Consider the following 20515-nt stretch of genomic DNA (forward strand, 5'->3'; position numbering starts at 1 on the left):
TTTAAACAGAAAGGGTGCACTTCTCAGGGGGCTGGAAAGATTGTTATGTACTAGCAGCTCACAGGGAAAGAAAGAAAAAGAAAAGAAAAAAAGAAAAGAAAAAGAAAGAAAGGTGACACCAATCATTCTCTTAATATTTAGGAGGCAGTGCAGGTCACACGAGACAAGGTTAGGGTTTGGTAATGTGCTGGAAGTATGTGATGGAAAGGAAGACAAAGTAATATTTAGTGCAGGCACAAAGTAATGCAGCTCTGAAACCAAAACACTATGCTACTTTGTATAACCAATATACATTAGTGATTTGTGTAAAAATTTAGTTCTTTTCACCTTACTTTAGGTGCCCAAGGAAGACCCTTGGGGAAGCACACTCGCTCTGTGTGGATTCTCAGGCAAGCCAATGGCTGTGACATGACATCCCTTTCTTGTAAATCAGACTCTGCCTCCACCATGTTATCTGCATCTTCGTTTTCATCCTCTTCTGCCCCTGCACTTTCCTCACTCTTGAACGGGTCTTTCTCATTATAGAGATCAAGGCTGTCCTGTTTGAATTAGTGATGCAGACATTAGTGTTAAAAACAGTAGGTAAAAGGTGCACCAGTTAAACACAATACATAAAAGGGCAAACATGACTCATTTAGACATTCTTGTGATGTAATGGGGCTTACTTCTGCAGGTTGGGATTTAGTCCCAGCTTTTCTAGTTAACAAATTTACACAACAGGTACTCCCCCCCCCACCCCTATATTTTGTAGAAACCTGGAAGTTTGTATTTAGCTCACATACAACTTTCTGGATCATGACTATGTCAAGTTTAGTCATGGCTTCTTTTAACGGAATACCATCCAAGCAATAGGCTTGGGTACATGCATGGGATGCTGCAGGAGGAAAACCATGTTATGGCTTTCGACAAGTCACAGCATTCAGCTTTTCCTAAATTCAAACAAGAGGACTGGAATATAGTTTATTTCCTTTCATGCAAAGTGGGGCTAGGGACCTTTTTTTTTTTCTCATAGTGAACCTAATTTAATTGTTTGACTTATATTGGCATGAGGTCACATGTGCTGCAATGCAGTCACTTACCCCAGACAAAAGAAAACAACCTATGCAGACAAACATATTTAGATCCATGTAAGGTATACCCTGCGGCTACGTCGCCCCCTCCTCTGCTGCTCGCCAAATTCAATTCCGTAGGATGGAGGAGCAGTGGCCCTCATGTTCTTCATTACTTGTATACTGTCCTCCTGCAGTGGTGGAAGACCCAACTCTGCTCTCTTTCTCTCCTTCATCTTCTGCAGCTCAGAGAATCCCCCTAATGTAAACTAAGTAAAGTACATCAAAATGAGTTTGCGTATAGTTTGAAGGTGCTTAGCAATGAGATACATTACATATACTATATAAAATAGCCTAAACAGCACAAGCTTCTTATTACTGAACATACCAAAAGAACTTTCCAGAGCAATAGGAGGACCTTTTTCATGGGAAAATGTGGAGAGTGGCCACTACAGAACTTGGTAACCATTGAGAAGAGGAGGTAAGCAAATGGTTCCTCCCCATTGGATGGAAGAGCTAAACATATACATGAAAAGAGTTACAATTTAGGATATAGACAATAAATTATATGTAAGGAGGTAAACAAGACTGATATATACAAACAATAATATGAAATACAATAATATGAAATAAGATGTGCAAGATATAGCTTTTCAGAACAAAGAATATATGAAATTGTCAATCAACTTTTATTTATTTTTTTTAAGATTTGAGGAGAAACAGTAAGGATCTGGCTTGTGCAAGAATCTGAAAATTAAGCCTTAAATTATAATAAAATATTAAAAAATGCCAGCCTAAAGAAAAAAAAATTTTTTTTTGAACTGTAAAATCCATTTGCATTCACAAAAGGGATGCAGCAATTAAGATACGTTTGGATTATATTGCCACCTAGAAAAGCATTGGGACACAGAAAAGCAGGGTCAGCCCAGTATAATTCCTTGTATGCCTCAGTTTTGTAGCAAAGCAGCACCAAAAGCATGATCATAAACAGAAGGGTGGAATTCTCTGTTACTCATGAAATAGATTTTATGGCAAGTTTATATTCTCATTTCTTGAAGGACATCAATTCAGACACAATTGTGACATCCACAAAAGCAGTCCAATTAAGAGATGAGCAACAGCAACAAAATACTAGCAGACCCACACAGCAAACAACAGAACTGGGGACGGACTGACTCAGATAGGACCTTCAGCCACCTGCAGGACCTTACACATGAAGCTGGCATCAGATGAAGCTTGAAAATCCACCCGGTAAAACTTCTAGAAACTAGACGGGAATATTCCTTATGGGTTTAAAAAGTGGTTTTTGAAGTCCAAGAAAATCAAATTCAGATGTCAGAGAGACAGAGGGAAGCACACACACCAGGAGCCACATGGGAGAAATCCTATACAAAAAGGTCTTGAGCAAAGAATGGGAAGCCAAGCAGACTCTGGGACAGGATCGCTAGAGACCTGATCCTTGATGGCACTAAGGCCAACTACTGATCCAGGGCCATTTGAAAAGAAAGAAGGACGAGGAAGAAAGAAGGAAGAGGAAGAAAGAAGGACGAGGAAGAAAGAAGGAAGAGGAGGGAAGAGGAGGAAAAGGAGGGAAGAGGAGGAAAAGGAGGGAAGAGGAGGAAAAGGAGGGAAGAGGAGGAAAAGGAGGGAAGGAGGAGGAAAAGGAGGGAAGGAGGAGGAAAAGGAGGGAAGAGGAGGAAAAGGAGGGAAGAGGAGGAAGAGGAGGAAGAGGAGGAAGAAGAGGAAGAGGAGGAAGAAGAGGAAGAGGAGGAAGAGGAGGAAGAGGAGGAAGAGGAGGAAGAAGGAGGAAGAAGGAGGAAGAAGGAGGAAGAAGGAGGAAGAAGGAGGAGGATTCAGCTCACAGAGAATTTGCTGGGATGAAAGTTTATTGCCTCACACTAAGTGAAAGATGCCTTCCATGTGCAATGGTAAACCTTGTGAGAAGAAAACTTCCCAGCTTTCAGAATTGTTGGGATCACAGATCCACAGGTGTCTTTGTCTCTCAGAACCTGGACTTCAACAGCTGTAAGAAGTCAATGGCCCTGAAAGCACAGTGGCAAACCAGTTCTTGAGACTTAAGATCTGGAAGATCTGATGGAGCATGGAGCTCACAAAGCATCTGACAGGAGTCAGATAACGTCACAGTATTACATCCACCTGATCCAGCTTGAAGCTATGAAGATCATCTGAATACCCTTCATGTCGATCCTGCACAGCAGATGGGGAGTGATAGGGGAAGAAAGGCATACATTGTGCTGTACTAACCACGAAGTGCCACCAGAGCATCCACTGCTTAAACTATCTGGAAGAAAGTTCAAAACTAATCTCAAAAAGTACTATTTTACTGAAAGAGTAGTTGATGCTATTTTACTGGAAGGTAGTGAGCCAGTCAACAATAAATAGCTTCAAACATGCTTGGGACAAGCATAGATCTACACTCAGACAAAAAATGAACACACCACCCAAACATTAAAAAAAAAAAAAAAAAAAAAAAAGGAGCGTAGGGACCATTCTCTTGGCTCCAGGATGTGCAAGTTGAGGAAGTCTGTCTGCCACTGGTCCACGCTTGGGATGTAAATGGCGTACAAGGCTGGAAAGTAAAATTCTGCCCAGGACAAAATTCCTTCTACCTCTCTTGCCACAGCAAGACTTCTGGATCTTCTCAGGTGGTTGATGCATGCCAAACTGTGAAGTTGTCTGACTGAGTTCTGATAATATGGTTGCATAAATGTGCACATCCTCTTATAACTGGGGATGTAGCTGTGTTCAGGATTAAGTAATCACATTTAAAATCGTGTTAAATAGGAGTCAGTACACACCTGCCATCATTTAAAGTGCCTCTGATTAACCCCAAATAAAGTTCAACTCTTCTAGTAGGTCTTTCCTGACATTTTCTTAGTCGCATCTTACAGCAAAAGCCAAGGTCCGCAGAGAGCTTCCAAATCATCACAAGAATCCACCATTGTTACAAGGTATCACTCAGGAAAAGGGTACAAATCTGTGGCGTGATCTGAAGAGGGATGTGCACAGGAGATGTCCTCGCAATTTGACAGATTTGGAGTGTTTTTACAACAAAGAGTGAGCAAATATTGCCAAGTCAAGATGTGCCATGCTGATAGACTCGTACCCAAAAAGACTGAGTGCTGGAATAAAATCAGAAGGTGCTTCAACAAAGTATTAGTTTAAGGGTGTGCACACTTATGCAACCATATTATTTTAGTTTTTTATTTTTACTTCCCTCCACTTAAAAGATTTCAGTTTGTTGTTCAACTGAGTTGTACAGTTTATAGGCCACATTAAAAGATGGAAAAAGTTCTGAAATGATTTATCTTTACCTCATTTTTTTACATCACAGAAACATGGACATTTTAACAGGGATGTGTAGACTTTTTATATTCACTGTATATGGTGACACAGGCAGGTTGAAAGTAATGAACCAAGAAGGTGGCTGGGAGCAAAATTCCACCTTATAGCCCCTGGAAACCCATCCACCACACTCATTCAACTGAAATGCTAGCTGCCCAAGAGTCTGCAAAGGCTAACGGATACCCTCCCACCTTGGAAAGTGGGGCTGACCCTCCTGGGGTAGAGCAAATGAGGCAGCCGTTACCAATAGAGCCATGGATGTATTCCAAGGATGGCATAGACTCTAGCTGTAGACAACATTTCCAGACCATCTGTATCAGCAACCTCAGGGGGTACACTACAGGCAGCACCAGAACCATTACTGAAGTGTTTTCTGGTAGCAACCAGTACAGTGGGACTGTCCCCATGTATCTAGAACCAGGTGTGTTGCAGTGCAAAGTGGAATGCAACACAGCTCAGGGTATGAGGCTAGGCCTCAGATACGCACTAACCTGGCTGCAGTTTAGCAGGAATAGGGACAAGTGGCCAAATGTGCCCAAGATACTGTAAGCGGGCACAGAGATGAACGGAGGAGAAATCCACGTCATTTTTAATCAGGATTAGAATCGAGAAGGTGCTTTCTCAACACTGAATGGCAGGACACAGAGCAAGCCGCATCTGTCAGAATAAGTTGAATGTGGAGTCAAATATAAATCCTACAAAAATGATCTTGTAGTGTTACAATGGAGACTAAATATTCAGAATTCTGCACAAGTACAATTATGACTGGTTCTCTGTAAGAACTGCTGTTTGCTTGAAAAATATGTCCCCTACGCACCAAGTTCTGTTTGGAAAGTTTGTCTCTGTAAACTCCATTCTGGATCATCTTCTGGTGACTCCTGTCTTATATTTTCCACCAAGAGATACATGACACTTAGAATCACCCTAGACAGAGAAAAAGGGCAGAAACCTTTATACCATGTCAAGTACTGAAAAAAAAAAAAAAAGGATACTTGAAACATGTATGATTACATCACCCACGTGGACTTACCGGAGCTCAGTGCTGTCTGCCAATGACAGAGCAGGCTTCCTTAGAGCACTGCTGCAGGCCTGGCTGTTCCTAGGACCAAAGATATATACATGTTCAAAAGTCCCTGAAAACTGAATGTAACATACACATTATTTATGCACACTGTTCAAAGGGCAGCATAACCAACAAAACTTTGCATACTTCAGGAAGGAGAACATATTGGATTGCTATATACTACTGCACTTCCCTGTTCCATGTTTTAACCACTTCAAGTCCGGACACTTTCACCCCCTTCCTGTCCAGGCCAATTTTCAGCTTTCAGTGCCATCACACTTTGAATGACAATTGTGCGGTCATGCAACACTGTACCCATATGCATTTTTTAGTATTTTTTTGAGACAGATAAAACTTTATTTTGGTGGTATTTATTCACCACTGGGATTTCTATTTATTTTTTGCTATATAAATGAAAAAGTCCAAACATTTTGAAAAAGTGTTTTTCTTATAAAATTTTACAAATAAATAATCTTTCATAAATCTTGGTCAAAACGTATTCAGTTAGCTTTCTAGTAAAAAAAAATAATAACCCAAATTAGTTTATAACCAAAAATTATATTTTTTCAAAAACGTTACATTTTTATTTTATTTCTTTAATATTATGGGTTTTTTTTTAACATACTGTCACCCTAGCAGTACAGTGTCACCATAGTGACACTGTACTACTTGGGGGGGGGGGGGGGGCTGATGATTTTTTTGTTTTACACTGATTGCTTTTACACCCATAAAGGCTGTAAAAACAATTTCTCCTTCTCTCTGGCTGCATTCCTGCAGCCATTGAGGAACACTGAGAGCTGTGATTGGTCACAGCTTGTCATATGGTACAAGGCTGTTGTAAATAGCTTTGTACCATGTGACCTCTGTGATCATTCACAGATTTCACTAGTAGTAAGCAATAATGTCAGGAAGTGACATCTTGCTTACTACTATTCATGTGATCACTCACTGATTGGCCAATCAGTGATCACATAATCGGGACCTCACACAGAGGTCCCGTACAGCGATCAGTGTTTTGGAGAACACAGGCTGTAACTGTGGGCTCCGTGTATGAACGGCAACCCGCTCCTGCGCTGCTCCCGTCCGGCCGTTTATGTACATGGACTGGACGGGAAGTGGTTAAATAATCAGATTAGGACAATAATACAGTATATACTGGTATAAAATGATCTTGCAGTGTTCTAACAATGATGACTAGACTATCACGTTAGAGAGTAATACTTTTCAATTATTAAGCCTACTTTTAGTTGTAACTTTGCAGGAATATGTTAAAGCTCAACTCAAGTCAACTTCTCTTTGGACTAGAGGTGATGGCAAACCTCCCAAATAATTTTTTTTTTTTTTTTTTTTTACACAGTTCTATCATTTCCAGCTCAGAGTTTTGGAAGGAGCTGGGCTTTTTGCTTGGTTCCTGCCCCCACAGCCCCTAGAAAATACACAAATAACCAAATCTTGGAAACAAGCTGCCAAAAAATTATACATATGTGGTATATTACCAGAAAATAGACTTTAATAGAAAAAAAAAAAAATAGCATTTGAATTTTTTTGCATGAGAAATTGCTCAGATTTTCTTTATGTAGACGTTATGGAGCAGTTTCTGGGCAGCAACAGACTCACAGGCAAATCTTACTTCTGACAGCTTGATATAAGATGACTTGGGTGGAACTATGAAATATATTAGTTTTTGTTTTTTATGCATGGTTCTGAGTTCATATGAAAGAACACATTTTTATGAAACATCTAAATGCACCAATATACTAAAATAATACAGAATGTTACATAGAGAACTCAGTTGTCTTACGCAATTTCCATGTTCAGAAGTTCCAAGAAGACAGCAAATGTCCCCATCTGGTACAGGAGGAAGCAGTTGTATCGGGACCAGTAGAGGACATCAGTCTCATTCTCACTTTCTCCAAACACCCCTGGCAAGAGAGATCAACAGGTGTCATCCACTTATGCCGGCCATACACATAAATGTGAAGTCCGTGCTATGCAAGAGAGCAATTTTGTTGCATTCTGACAAAAATGGCACAGGAGGTGCCACCTTTCCCTGAAAAAGGCTTAAAAAAAGAAAGCTTCAAAAACAAGTGTAACACAAAAAAAAAAAAAAAAAAAAGACATTTTGAAATTCAAAAGTTTAACCATCCCCTAGAAGAAGGCATGTCCTTTTACATATTTAAAAAATTACACGTTCACTAGCTTGTAGAAGAAAGAGCAAGCCCATACAGTAAAGAGGATTATTTGCCTTTCCAAAGGATGGTCAAATGTTTGCTCTCAGATACTGCTGTTATCTAAGGGGGGGGGGGGGCCATAAGTGGATCGAAATTTGGCCAGTTCAGCAGGGACTGGACGAATTTCAATCCATGTATGGGCAGGGAGGTGGTACAGAAGTTGTCCTACTAACTGACTTCTGTACAACTAACCTAACACATCCAGATGTTCTCATAGCATCTTGCTCAATTGGCACTATGGATTCCTCCCTACATTACATCACATTAGAATTAATCTGGCAAACCTATTTTAGTTACAGGTTCCCTTTAAAATGTAAAGTACTCCATGGGTCTTATACAGACTCCCGAATGTCAACTAATTTTTTTTTTTTATTATTATTCCTAACTTGAACATTTTTTTTTATATTGATGACTCTTTATCATACTTAATGCCTTATTATTGAGACACTGATAATTTTTGTTTCTTTTGATACTGAATTTGTTTTCCCATTTGGTTTTACCTTTGTCTTATACTGTACATCTGTGTGTAATTACTTGAGATGTAATATTTTTGTATACACTATATTGCTAAAAGTTTTGGGACACCTGCCTTTACACGCATATGAAGTTTAACAGCATCCTAGTATTAGTCCGTTGGGTTCAATACTAAGTTGGCCCGCCCTTTGGAGCTATAACAGCTTCTACTCTTCTGGGAAGGCTGTCCACAAGGTTTAGAAGTGTCTATGGGAATGTTTGGTCATTCTTTCAGAAGCGAATTTGTGAAGTCAGACACTGCTGTTGGGCAAGAAGGCCTGGCTCGCAGTCTTCGCTCTAGTTTATCCCAAAGGTATTCTAATCGGGTTGAGGTCAGGACTTTGTGCAGGCCAGTCAAGTTCCTCCACCCCAAACTCGCTCATCCATGTCTTTATGGACCTTGCTTTTTGCAGTGGTGTGCAGTCATGTTGGAACAAGAAGGGGCCATCCCTAAACTGTCCCCACAAAGTTGGGAGCATGAAATTGTCCAAAATGTCTTATATGCCGATGCCGTAAGAGTTCCCTTCACTGGAACAAAGGAGCCAAGCCCAACTCCTGAAAAAAAAAACCCGCACTATAATCCCCCCTCCACCAAACTTTACATGTGGCACAATTCAGTCAGGCAAGTACCATCCTCTTGGCAAATCCAGACACGTCCATTGGATTGCCAGACAGAGGAGAGTGATCTGTCACTCCAGAGAACACAGCTCCACTACAGTCCAGTGGTGGTGTGCTTTACACCACTGCATCCACTGCTTTGCATTGCACTTGGTGATGTAAAGCGTGGATGCAGCTGTTCGGCCATGCAAACCCATTCCATGAAGCTCTCTACGCACTGGTGTTGTGCTAATCTGAAAGCCACACAAAGTTTGGAGGTCTTTAGCTATTAACTCTGCAGACAGTTGGCGACTTCTGCACACTTTAGCATGCAGTGACCCCGCTCTGTCATTTTACGGATCCTACCACTTCGTGGCTGAGTTGCTGTTGTTCCCAGTTGCTTCTACTTTGTTATAATACAACTAACAGTTGATTGTGGAAAATTTAGTAGCAAGGAAATTTCACGGATGGACTTATTGCACAGGTGGCAACCTATCACGGTACCACGCTTGAATTCACTGAGCTCCTGAGAGCGACCCATTCTTTCACAAACGTATGTAGAAGCAGTCTGCATGCCTAGGTACTTGGTTTTATACACCTGTGGCCATGGAGGTGATTGGAATACCTGAATTCAATGATTTCGAGGGTTGTCCCAATACTTTTGGCAATATAGTGTATATTTCACTTTGATTTTGGCTTGGTCGTTATAAAATAAGTGAATGGCTTTTTAAAGCACCAAATTGTTATTCTGAATGTGTATGACCTAATTGTTCCTGCCATATATCACACCTGGTACCTCTCATATTGTTAACCGATCTTTAAGAAAAGATTGTAAACAGAAAAAAAATGCAAAGTACTACACAATATATTGGTACCAACCTTTAAATAAAGAATCATCATAGTCATAGTTAACCATACAATCTAAGCGGAATTTATATTTTCTCTAGGATTTGTGTGGGTTTATGTAGGATCTGTGCGCTTAAAATGTTTGTCTTTGCTCGCAAAATCCAATTGCATAAAGAATACTAAACGGCTTCTATCATAATTGACTCTTATGCATGTGACAGTATGACTAGAACATGAACAACAAAATACAAACTTCTTTGGGAGGAGGGATTAATGTGAATGGCTCTCTGTTTCCTGGAAAGCAATATAGAATTTGTTTGAGCCACACAAAGCAGTAAACTAAACTGTACACAATGGGAACTGGTTTGATGGAACAGAGAAGAGATGAGTGTGGAATGTAAGTTACACTCATGGTCTAGTTTCTAAACTGCTGGTTGAAAACTCCTGTCTCATCAGACTGATAATTAGCCAAGGACCACAAATGTCACTAAACGGATTAGCAGTTTCGTCAAAACATAGCCTATCTGTACTGTACGGGAGCCCGATGAAATTACGATCCTTAGTTTTCCTAATTCCCTTCTTGCAACTGGTGCTCACCTTGTGCCAAGTAGAGGATAGCTCTAGCCGCTGACAGACGTTTCTCCCGGGACACCACCTCCAGTTCATCAAGGAGGCACATGACTTGAGTTCTGTGCTGCACTGCGTCCAGGGACAACCATCTTGCCTCTCCTATTGGCAAAAGAACATGTAAGAAGCGTAGCACAATAGGGTTGATTTACTAAAGGCAAATAGTCTGTGCACTGCAAGTCTAGTTGCTCTAGATCTGAGAGGAAGCTCTGCTGATTTCTATTGTCCCATCATGTGCAAGAAAAAAAAAATGCTGTTTTTATTTTAATTTTGCTTGCCTTTGATTGGGTATTCTTTGCAAAGTGAAGCTTTACCTCATTTACTAGGCTCTGAAGCAACTGCACTAGCAGTGTACAGTATATTTGCCTTTAGTAAATCAACCCCAATCTGCTTTGCAGCAGCAACAATTGTTTTAAACCCATGTGATCTTACCAGATACAATTCAAATGGCTCTATAATGAACATACTCACTGTAACATATTCCATTCATAATCACATTCAATAAATTGCCTCCTAAACTTCCTATAATGATCTGCCAAAGATACTGTGATCACTGCTTTACATTTGAATGGGCTGCTAAATGCACCAAAAAAGGTGCATGCAGCAGTTTTGGCAGTGCATGGCACAGGATGTTATTGCGTTGCTGCATGTTGTGCTGCATTGCAAATGTGTTGGGATGCCATTGATGACATTAGCTTTAGTTACTGTGCATTGCATTAAAGTGTGTGCTGCCTCAGCGCGATAGTGTGAACAAGCCCTAACATAGAGGAAGCTGGTGCAGGCAGGGACATATTCTTAAACAGCACTTGACATGAACTCCATATCTTGGGTCTCCATAAAACAGCTCATATGAACATATAAAGTCTGTACTGTTAATTTTCCTCCGTTAGCATCCTGTATTACCAGTCACTTCGAAATATTAACGAGTTCTGATTCTTATTGGTGGTTGCAAGAAACCTAATAATGACTTTTTTAATGTTAGGCAGTATTAGCCACCTGGATGGCTGCGGTAGTGGGGATCAGGTCCAAGCTCAACTGTTACACGAAAAGACACAAATGTTGCATAGAAGTTTCCCATACCTATAGCTCTGCATCTACTTAACACTTTGTCATGATGGTCTTACAAAGGTAACGTTTGCTTATACATTTTTTTGATCAAACATTTGAAGGAAACCTCTGCTGAGAGAAATAGGTGTGCTGCCATTGCTGAACTTCTTTTGGAAAGTCCCAGAAAGGGTTCATTGGATTTATTGGGTTAGCAGACCTACAGGCTTGTATTGTACAGAGGAGCAGTAAGCGCTTTTTGTGTAACACTAAAGAGGATGAAGAAATAAGTGCTATAATTACAAGCTATTAACACAACTTTTTTTGCATTTTTTATTTATAAATTTTCCAATGTACAGTGAAGGAAATAAGTATTTGATCCTCTGCTGATTTTGAATGTTTGCCCACTCACAAAGAAATGATCAGTCTAAAAATCGAATGGTAGGTGTATTGTAACACAGACAGAATAGCAACAAAAATTTCAAAAGAAATGCATGTCTAACAAATTATGCACTGATATGTATGTTCATCAAGGAAATAAGTATTTGATCTCCTATCATCAGCAGGATTTCTGGTTACCAGGTGTCTTTCATACAGGTAACAAGCTGAGATTAAAAGGAGTCTCCTAAAGGGAGCGCTGTTAATCTCATTTTGTTACCTGTATAAAAGACGCCTGTCCACAGGAGCAATCAAACAATCAGATTCCAAACTCTCCACCATAGCAAAGACCAAAGAGCTGTCCACGGATGTCAGGGACAAGATTGTAGACCTACACAAGGCTGGACTGGGCTGCAAAACTATCGCCAAGCAGCTTGGTAAGAAGGCGACAGCAGTTGGTGCAATCATTCGCAAATGGAAGAAACACAAAACAACTGTCAGTCTCCCTAGGTCTGGTGCACCATGCAAGATCTCACCTCTAAGAGTGTCAATGATCATGAGTACAGTGAGGATTCATCCCTGAACTACACATGAGGATCCTGTCAATGATCTCCAGGCAGCTGGGACCACAGTCACCAAGAAAACAATTGGTAACACACTACGCCGACAAGGATTGAAATCCTACAGTGCCCACAAGGTCCCTCTGCTCCAAAAAGCACATGTCCAGGCCCTTCTGAAGTTTTTCACTGAACATCTGAATGATGCAGGGGAGGACTGGTTGAAAGTGTTGTGGTCAGATGATACCAAAATCGAGCTCTTTGGCATCAACTCAACTCGCCCTGTTTAGAGGAGGAGGAAGAATGCTTCCTATGACCCCAAGAACACCATCCCAACTGTCAAACACAGTGGTGGAAATATTCTGCTTTGGGGGTGTTTTTCTGCTAAGGGAACAAGACAACTGCACCGCATCAAAGGGACGATGGACGGGGCAATGTACCATCAAATCTTGGGTGAAAACCTTCTTCCCTCAGCGAGGGCATTGAAAATGGGTCGTGGATGGGTGTTCCAGCATGACAATGACCCAAAACACACGGCCAAAGCAACACAGGAGTGGCTCAAGAAGAAGCACATTAAAAAGGTCCTGGAGTGGCCTAGCCAGTCCCCAGGCCTTAATCAGAGTTGCCAAACGTCAGCCACCAAACCTTAAGAACTTGGACAAGATCCGCCATGAGGAGTGGGCAAAAATCCCTCCTGAGATGTGTGCAAACCTGGTGGCCAACTACAGGAAACATCTGACCTCTGACCGCCAACAAGGGATTTGCAACCAAGCACTAAGTCATGTTTTGTGAAGGGGATCAAATACTTATTTCCCTCATGAACATGCAAATCAGTGCATCATTTGTTAGACATGCATCTCTTTTCAATTTTTTGTTGCTATTCTCTCAGCGTTACAATACACCTACCATTCGATTTTTAGACTGATCATTTCTTTGTGAGTGGGCAAACATTCAAAATCAGCAGGGGATCAAATACTTATTTCCTTCACTGTATAATAAAATATACTGGATGAAGAAAAAGATATCGAAGAACACAAATTTAAAAAAAAAAAAAAATTTAGACACATTCGATTATTTTCATTAAGATGATCGCTTTTTAAAAAAGGAGAGCTACAAAAATAAAAAAACAGACAAAAAAACAAACACACACACACACTAAAAGACACTAAATACACTCTTTACTAAGATAAAATCCAGAATAAGCAATTATTATCTTAATAAATGAGGCATGTGCAAATTTGTATACTTGAATCTTATTGTGCTTTGTGTATCTGTGCAGTAACCTACTGTGAAACAGACTCTGTGCAGAAGCCTCTAGTAATAAAGACCATCACTGATGCCCCCTCCCCCTTGGTCAAGGTGACTCATCTTGTATCTGCCCCTCCTGTAGTTTTCTGAAAGAAGCATGTAGTAGATGGAGCTGCTGGGTCCTTCTCATAGCTCTATTGCCTGCACAGGCTGTGTGGAGCACAATGATGATGTCACCGATACTTTTACAAGGTGATAACTGAGTTTGCAACAGCATTTAGTGACCACAAAATGTATTTAAAACCTCACTAAATCGGTTGAGGGAGCTATGTTTGTCACTAGGCTGCTATCTTGATTTTGACTACTAACTCCTCTTCACTCCTCATCTCCATTACATAGGGAGGCCCCCAGCTTTTAAATATGTAGGTACTTAGGTCTTGCACTTTAAGATAGGGTTTCAAGTCTGTAAAAAATGGACAGGCATAAAATACAAAATTGGAAGCATGGTAATAAAAGGGTAAAACAGGAACATTAACTGTTAAAGTTTCCTATTCCTCATTTCGGTCATCAGCCACCACACCAAAATGTATATCCTTTAGCATTGCAGTAACTGCATGTGACTGCTCAGAGCCATTAAAAAAACCTTTAGAATGTGCATTGAGAGTTCTGCTGCGTCTAGCAAAGTTCCCAGAAACGCAAGAGTCTGGCTTTACACCAAGAAAAGAATAAAGCACATTGTAAATATTAATGTCTTCCTATAATGAAGCCATGTAAAAACGTCAATACAGAAGAAAATAGACAGTAAAACACACAGTAATGTTTAAGCATGTTGATTAATTGTGCAATCTGCATTTTGTAAAATGTAATGTTCTGCAATACGCAGTACTAAAACGTCAGCAACCCCTTTCTCTCTTCAGTCGATGGAACACCTTAAATATTATTTATCTATTACAGGTACTTTTATAGCATTGTTAATTTACGCAGTGCTTTACATATATATTGTACATTCACATCAGTCCCTTTCCCTCAAGGGGCTTACAATCTAAGGTCCCTAACTTACATTCATACATACACATGCTAGGGACAATTTAGGCAGGACTAAATTTGCCTACTAGCATGTCTTTGGAGTGTGGGAGGAACCCGGGAGTACCAGGAGTAAACTCACACAGGCACAGGGAGAACATGCAAACTCCAGGCAGGTGGTGCCGTGGTTGGGATTGAAACCAACGACCCTAGTACTGCCAGGCGGAAGTGCTAACCATTTAGCCACTGTGCTGCCCCAGTATTTGGGAATCAAAATGGACAGGTGTACACAATTACCTTGCCTCAAGGCTTACTCACTCCTTCACCTACTGAAGGCAAAATGTTCCCCCTGATTGATATTGAAGTTGATGGGGTGGGTCAACCTGATAAAAAGAATATTTATCCCCAAATTCAACTAGCTCTTCAAACAGTGCCCTGTTTGAATTCCCAGGAGGGTCTTTTAGGAAATTAACAAATATGTTTCTGCCTTTATTTGGGCCAGGGTCCAACAAGAATGGCAATGACTACCCTACACTTGCCCATACAGAAAGGTAGCATACAGCTCTAAGACTTAGAACTTTACTAGATGTTAAGATGGTGGTTTGCGCAACTAAAATACAATATGGGCATTCACCTGGAGGCCACTCTTATGTGTTCATTCCCAGAACTTGGCATGTTAGTTTTAAGAGGCCCAAAGGCACATTCCAAACTACCAGAAACTGCCCTTCAGATATGGACCTCAGCTATAGGCAGTGTTCTTAAGCAAAATTATTTGTTCCAATTACAGCTATTATAGAACAATCCTGCTCTGCCCTGCTACTGTTCCATTCCTCACCTGAATTATGGGCACACCACAGTATAAAGACACATCAGGATTTTATGCCCAATAGAGACATTCCAACTTTTCAGAATCTCAAAACCAAATATGACCTACCTAACTGGGTGCTGTTCCAGTAACTCCAAATGCACCATGCACCTCATTCCCACTTCTGGGACACAACTCTTAATGAAGAGGGATCTCAGAAAACCCTGCTTTTTCCTTTAAGCCTGCCTTCTTTACATCAATGTGCTCAAAATTGGTTGTATATTAGGGCAGTAGATGAAGAGGATTGGAGGATGGTCTTAGGGATTGCTCTAAACACATGATATATTTTAGCTATTTTCCAAGTTAATTCAGACAAGGTTTTTGCATAGGAAATATTATACGCCACAGCGTTTTCTAAGATCTACCCCCAAATTTCCCCCACGTGCTCTAGATGCAATACAAAAAGTGGCACTTTTGTACATATGTTTCTACGTATGTCCCTGCAAATACAAAAACGTATTGGTTAAGGGTGTTTTAGCAAACAAGACTTGAATGCAACTTGTGATCTAGATACTCTGACACTATTAGGTTACTAATATTACTTAGCTCAACAAAATTACTAGCATACTAAATCAGCAGCATTATGCAAGATGAGATATCCTGCTTCACTGGAAATTCCAGACAACATCTCAGCTGTCCTCATGGGAATCCAATGTCATATCAGTTTTTATATTTGTCAAAGCTAACCTATGTGACTAGAAACTATCCTAGAAATTATGATAGAATTCAGATGCCAAGGAGAGGTCAACTGACCACCCCATCCCTCTCTCCTGGCATAACTCATTATATAGAACCTAAGGCTAACATATGTATTACCAAAAAGTCTGTAGATCATTGTACAAGTGACCACACTGGAAGCCATCTTATTTAATTTTTTTTTTTATTGTTCTTTGACAAACTAATAAAAAGTTTAACCCCCCAAAAAATTATTAATAAAAAGATAACCATTACCTTCAACTCTAAACCTTTCTTCAAAACATCTGCGATTAAGGTTTAACTCGGGTTCTTCCGTGTAGCTGTACAATTCTGTGAGAGACACAAGAGATTGTAAGCAATTAAAAGCTAACTCCAGCCAAAACCTATTTTTTCTAGTTTTGGATCTAGTGGGGAAGAATTAGGGTCATGTCACGCACATAATTCCACAGTTGGAGACACTTTGCCAGTGCCCAAATCTTTAACAAAGGAGTAGCGGAATGACGTGCCGCTGGCTTAGACAACAAGGAATCATTTCTGTTGCTGGTGAGCTGTTTTTGGCGACAGAATTGCCTGGGTGGTGACATGGTCAACAGAACCTTCGTAAGACTAACGGTATCCCCTGTGGGGAGTGTCCTTTCTTCACTTTCTGTCCACTCGACAGGACAGGAATTAAAGAAAGGTCTCTATAAATTAAAACACATGCAAGAGAAAAAAATAAATAAAATGTGGAGTGAGTAGGGCTTAGACCTTAGGTTGGTAATGCTTTGTTTTTATTGCATCCTGACCCACCGACACATGATAAAGTTGATTAACCAAAGAACAGAGGCTGATTACCTTGCAAGCTGAGCATGAACACTGCTAAGTGAATGATACCACAAAAGCTAAAGTTGTGTTTACCTAGAAAACCCAATCTTGAGCTACAAAAAAAAAAATATGTTTAATGTATTTCCTTTTGTTTATGACTGCATATTCAAAGTAAACACAGCTTTGCCTTATTCAGAAACATCGATTTTAAAAAGTGAAGATTCACTTCGCTAGGTGGACAACCTCTGCTCCTTTAGAAAAGCAACCCAGCGTGTCAGGTTGTGAAAGGTAGAGGGAGTGGAGGGAAACCTCAACAACGGAAACAATAGAGTCAAAGACACCAACATAAATCAGAATTGGAAAAAAAACAAAAACAAAAAAACCAAACCTTTGCATGAAACTGGATTATATTCGTGAATAGGGTAAAATGGTGCAGGAACTTTCACACAGGCGTTCCATATGTCCGTTTTTCATCTGTCTGTTTACAGATGAAAACCGGACACCCATGTATTTCTATGGACTAGCGGATGTAAACGGTGGATCAGCTGTTTACATCTGTTAATGTCTACATCCAATAACATCTGTTTTTTTGAACAGACGAAAACCCTATTTTTCTTCTGTTAAAAAAAACAGAATGGACAAAAAATAGCTCTAAACAGACAGAAAAAAAGGGATGTAAACAAACAAAAAACAGACGAAAGTGGATGTAAACGGATGATCTGTTTACATCTGTTATTGTCCGCATCCATTGACATCCGCTTTTTTGAATGGAAGAGAACCCTATTTTTCTTCCGTTAAAAAAAACAAAATGGGCAAAAAAATGGCTATAAATGGACATAAAATGGACCAAAAAAAAGGGATGTAAACAGACAGAAAAACAGATGTAGACAGACGTAAACAGATGTAGACAGACGTAAACAGATGTAGACAGACGTAAACAGATGTAGACAGACGTAAACAGATGTAGACAGACGTAAACAGATGTAGACAGACGTAAACAGATGTAGACAGACGTAAACAGATGTAGACAGACGTAAACAGATGTAGACAGACGTAAACAGATGTAGACAGACGTAAACAGATGTAGACAGACGTAAACAGATGTAGACAGACGTAAACAGATGTAGACAGACGTAAACAGATGTAGACAGACGTAAACAGATGTAGACAGACGTAAACAGATGTAGACAGACGTAAACAGATGTAGACAGACGTAAACAGATGTAGACAGACGTAGACAGACGTAGACAGATGTAGACAGACGTAAACAGACGTAAACAGACGTAGACAGACGTAGACAGACGTAGACAGACGTAGACAGATGTAGACAGACGTAAACAGATGTAGACAGACGTAAACAGATGTAGACAGACGTAAACAGATGTAGACAGACGTAAACAGATGTAGACAGACGTAAACAGATGTAGACAGATGAAAACAGATGTAGACAGACGAAAACAGATGTAGACAGACGTAAACAGATGTAGACAGACGTAAACAGATGTAGACAGACGTAAACAGATGTAGACAGACGTAAACAGATGTAGACAGACGTAAACAGATGTAGACAGACGTAAACAGATGTAGACAGACGTAAACAGATGTAGACAGACGTAAACAGATGTAGACAGACGTAGACAGACGTAGACAGACGTAGACAGATGTAAACAGATGTAAACAGACGTAAACAGATGTAAACAGACAAAAACACGACGTGAACTGATTGATAAAAAGAAACCACGTAAAAAGAAACAAAGTGAACTGATAAAAAGAAAAAGTGAACGGATCCATTTTTTCTTGGAAAAAACGCGACTGAACTGATGAAAAGAAAAGGAACGCCCGCGTGAAAGTGGCCAGACGGCGACATGATACAGAGACAGAAACAATGTTACCACTGGTTTTATGTACATGCCTCACCTGCTAACTCTGCAGATAACTGGTCTGAATCATTGTATTCAAACTCCAGAGTGGGCCCATCTACCAGGATCTGAAGATACAGGAAATCAATTAGCAAAGGAAAGGCAACAGGACAGGAAAATAACATGAGGACATTATGGAAGATCAGAGACAGCTGGATGAAGATGACATGTCCCCCCCCCACCCAACAACACACACTACATTCTCACTTCATGACCCATCCCAAAAGCATTTATAATATATTGACACATACAGAACATTAGCAGAAATAGACATTAAAACAAGAAGGATTTTTGAAAGAAAGAGAGGAGTATGCTAGTTTTGGCACATTTGTGCGTGTATTGTTTGTAAGTGGAATAGTTGTGGAGGTCAGCATTATGTTTGTAGACCTCTAATAACCCCATTTCCTGAAGTGGCAGGGGTGTCAGCTGAGGGCTTGGAACAGACAGAAGTGCACAGGCTAAAAATAAGTTCTTTCAAGAGGCTTCAGCTGACTGAACTTCCCTGTGTAAAGCTGTGACTGCTGAGGTGCATAAATTGTATATGAACCTTAGAGAGGAGAAGAAAGCTCCTTTTTAGTCCCCTGTTGCATACTGCTTTTACCACGGAGTCACCCTCGAGATGTCTGGATAACATTCTCACACCCTGTCTGACGTCATACTGCTAGAATGGCATTTTATCTTGGCCTACCACTAGATTAGTATATGGCTTGTACACACACTGGGGGCCTATCACTAGAAGGTCTGGCCTATGTTGGGCCGGAGATGGATCGGTCTAAGGCAGGGGTCTGCAACCTTTAAGACATAAAGAGCCACTTGGACCCGTTTCCAAGAGGGAAAAAAAGACTGGGAGCCGCAAAACCATTGCAACATTTAAAACAAATCCGACACTGCATATATTGCAAAAAGCGCTCTGGTCATGAAGGGGGTTTAAGGGCCCAGTAAGCAAAGGGTTAATCAGGGCCACAGTGTATCGTCATAATCACAATCATAGCCTTAGGTCAGTGGTGGGCAACCTTTTCAACTGAGCCAAATCTCGCCAAAACCACGATTAAAATTTATTTTGAGAGCCACATTTTTAAAACTGAAAATACATCCCCCATATAGTAATTCATCCCCCATAGTAATTCATCCCCCCTATAGTAATTCATCCCCCCTATAGTAATTCATCCCCCATATAGTAATTCATCCCCCCTATAGTAATTCATCCCCCCTATAGTAATTCATCCCCCCTATAGTAATTCATCCCCCCTATAGTAATTCATTCCCATATTGTGTCAATTCACTTACCTGTACTCCGCACGTTCCTCTCGCCGTGTTCCCGCGCAGTTCTGGTCTTCAGGGCGGACTGTGAGAGGAGAGGAGTTCGTCACGCTGCCCCGCCTACATCCTGAAAGCCAATGTTTGCCACGCTCCGCGGGCCGGATTATAAGGTCCGCCGGGCCGTAGTTTGACCATTGCTAGGCTAGCTGCAGAGTCCTGACTTTTGGGGCGGCCGCCCGAGAGGAGGGAGGGGAGCGGGCGCCCGGCACACAGAAGAGCTGCATTAACCTCCCTGGCGGTATGATTCCTTCCGATTTTTTGTGCTGAAAGCGGTAACATTTTTTCGCATGGAAATAGTTTTTTATTGTAGGCTGTAATTTTTAGGAAAATTTCCCCACAAATCATTATCACTCAATTCTGCAAGTGGTC

At 40.6% G+C, this 20515-nt stretch overlaps 1 protein-coding gene across 1 annotated transcript in view; it reads right to left on the reverse strand.

Annotated features, from left to right (window-relative positions):
• STRIP2 (striatin interacting protein 2) overlaps nt 1-20515 on the reverse strand; it is a 70254-nt gene that overhangs the window by 40329 nt on the left and 9410 nt on the right. The window contains exons 2-10 of the mRNA XM_089676922.1: nt 18825-18894; nt 16359-16433; nt 10263-10394; nt 7280-7400; nt 5446-5514; nt 5233-5339; nt 1438-1565; nt 1139-1318; nt 328-539 (exon numbers count right to left, since the gene is read on the reverse strand). Coding sequence (XP_089533048.1) covers nt 328-539; nt 1139-1318; nt 1438-1565; nt 5233-5339; nt 5446-5514; nt 7280-7400; nt 10263-10394; nt 16359-16433; nt 18825-18894 — 1094 coding nt within the window. The remainder of the gene's footprint in view (nt 1-327; nt 540-1138; nt 1319-1437; nt 1566-5232; nt 5340-5445; nt 5515-7279; nt 7401-10262; nt 10395-16358; nt 16434-18824; nt 18895-20515) is intronic.

The sequence above is a fragment of the Staurois parvus genome, unplaced genomic scaffold (assembly GCF_062004578.1).
Source record: "Staurois parvus isolate SC_StPar_1 unplaced genomic scaffold, SC_StPar_1.0 ptg000175l, whole genome shotgun sequence".
Lineage (NCBI taxonomy): Eukaryota > Metazoa > Chordata > Amphibia > Anura > Ranidae > Staurois > Staurois parvus.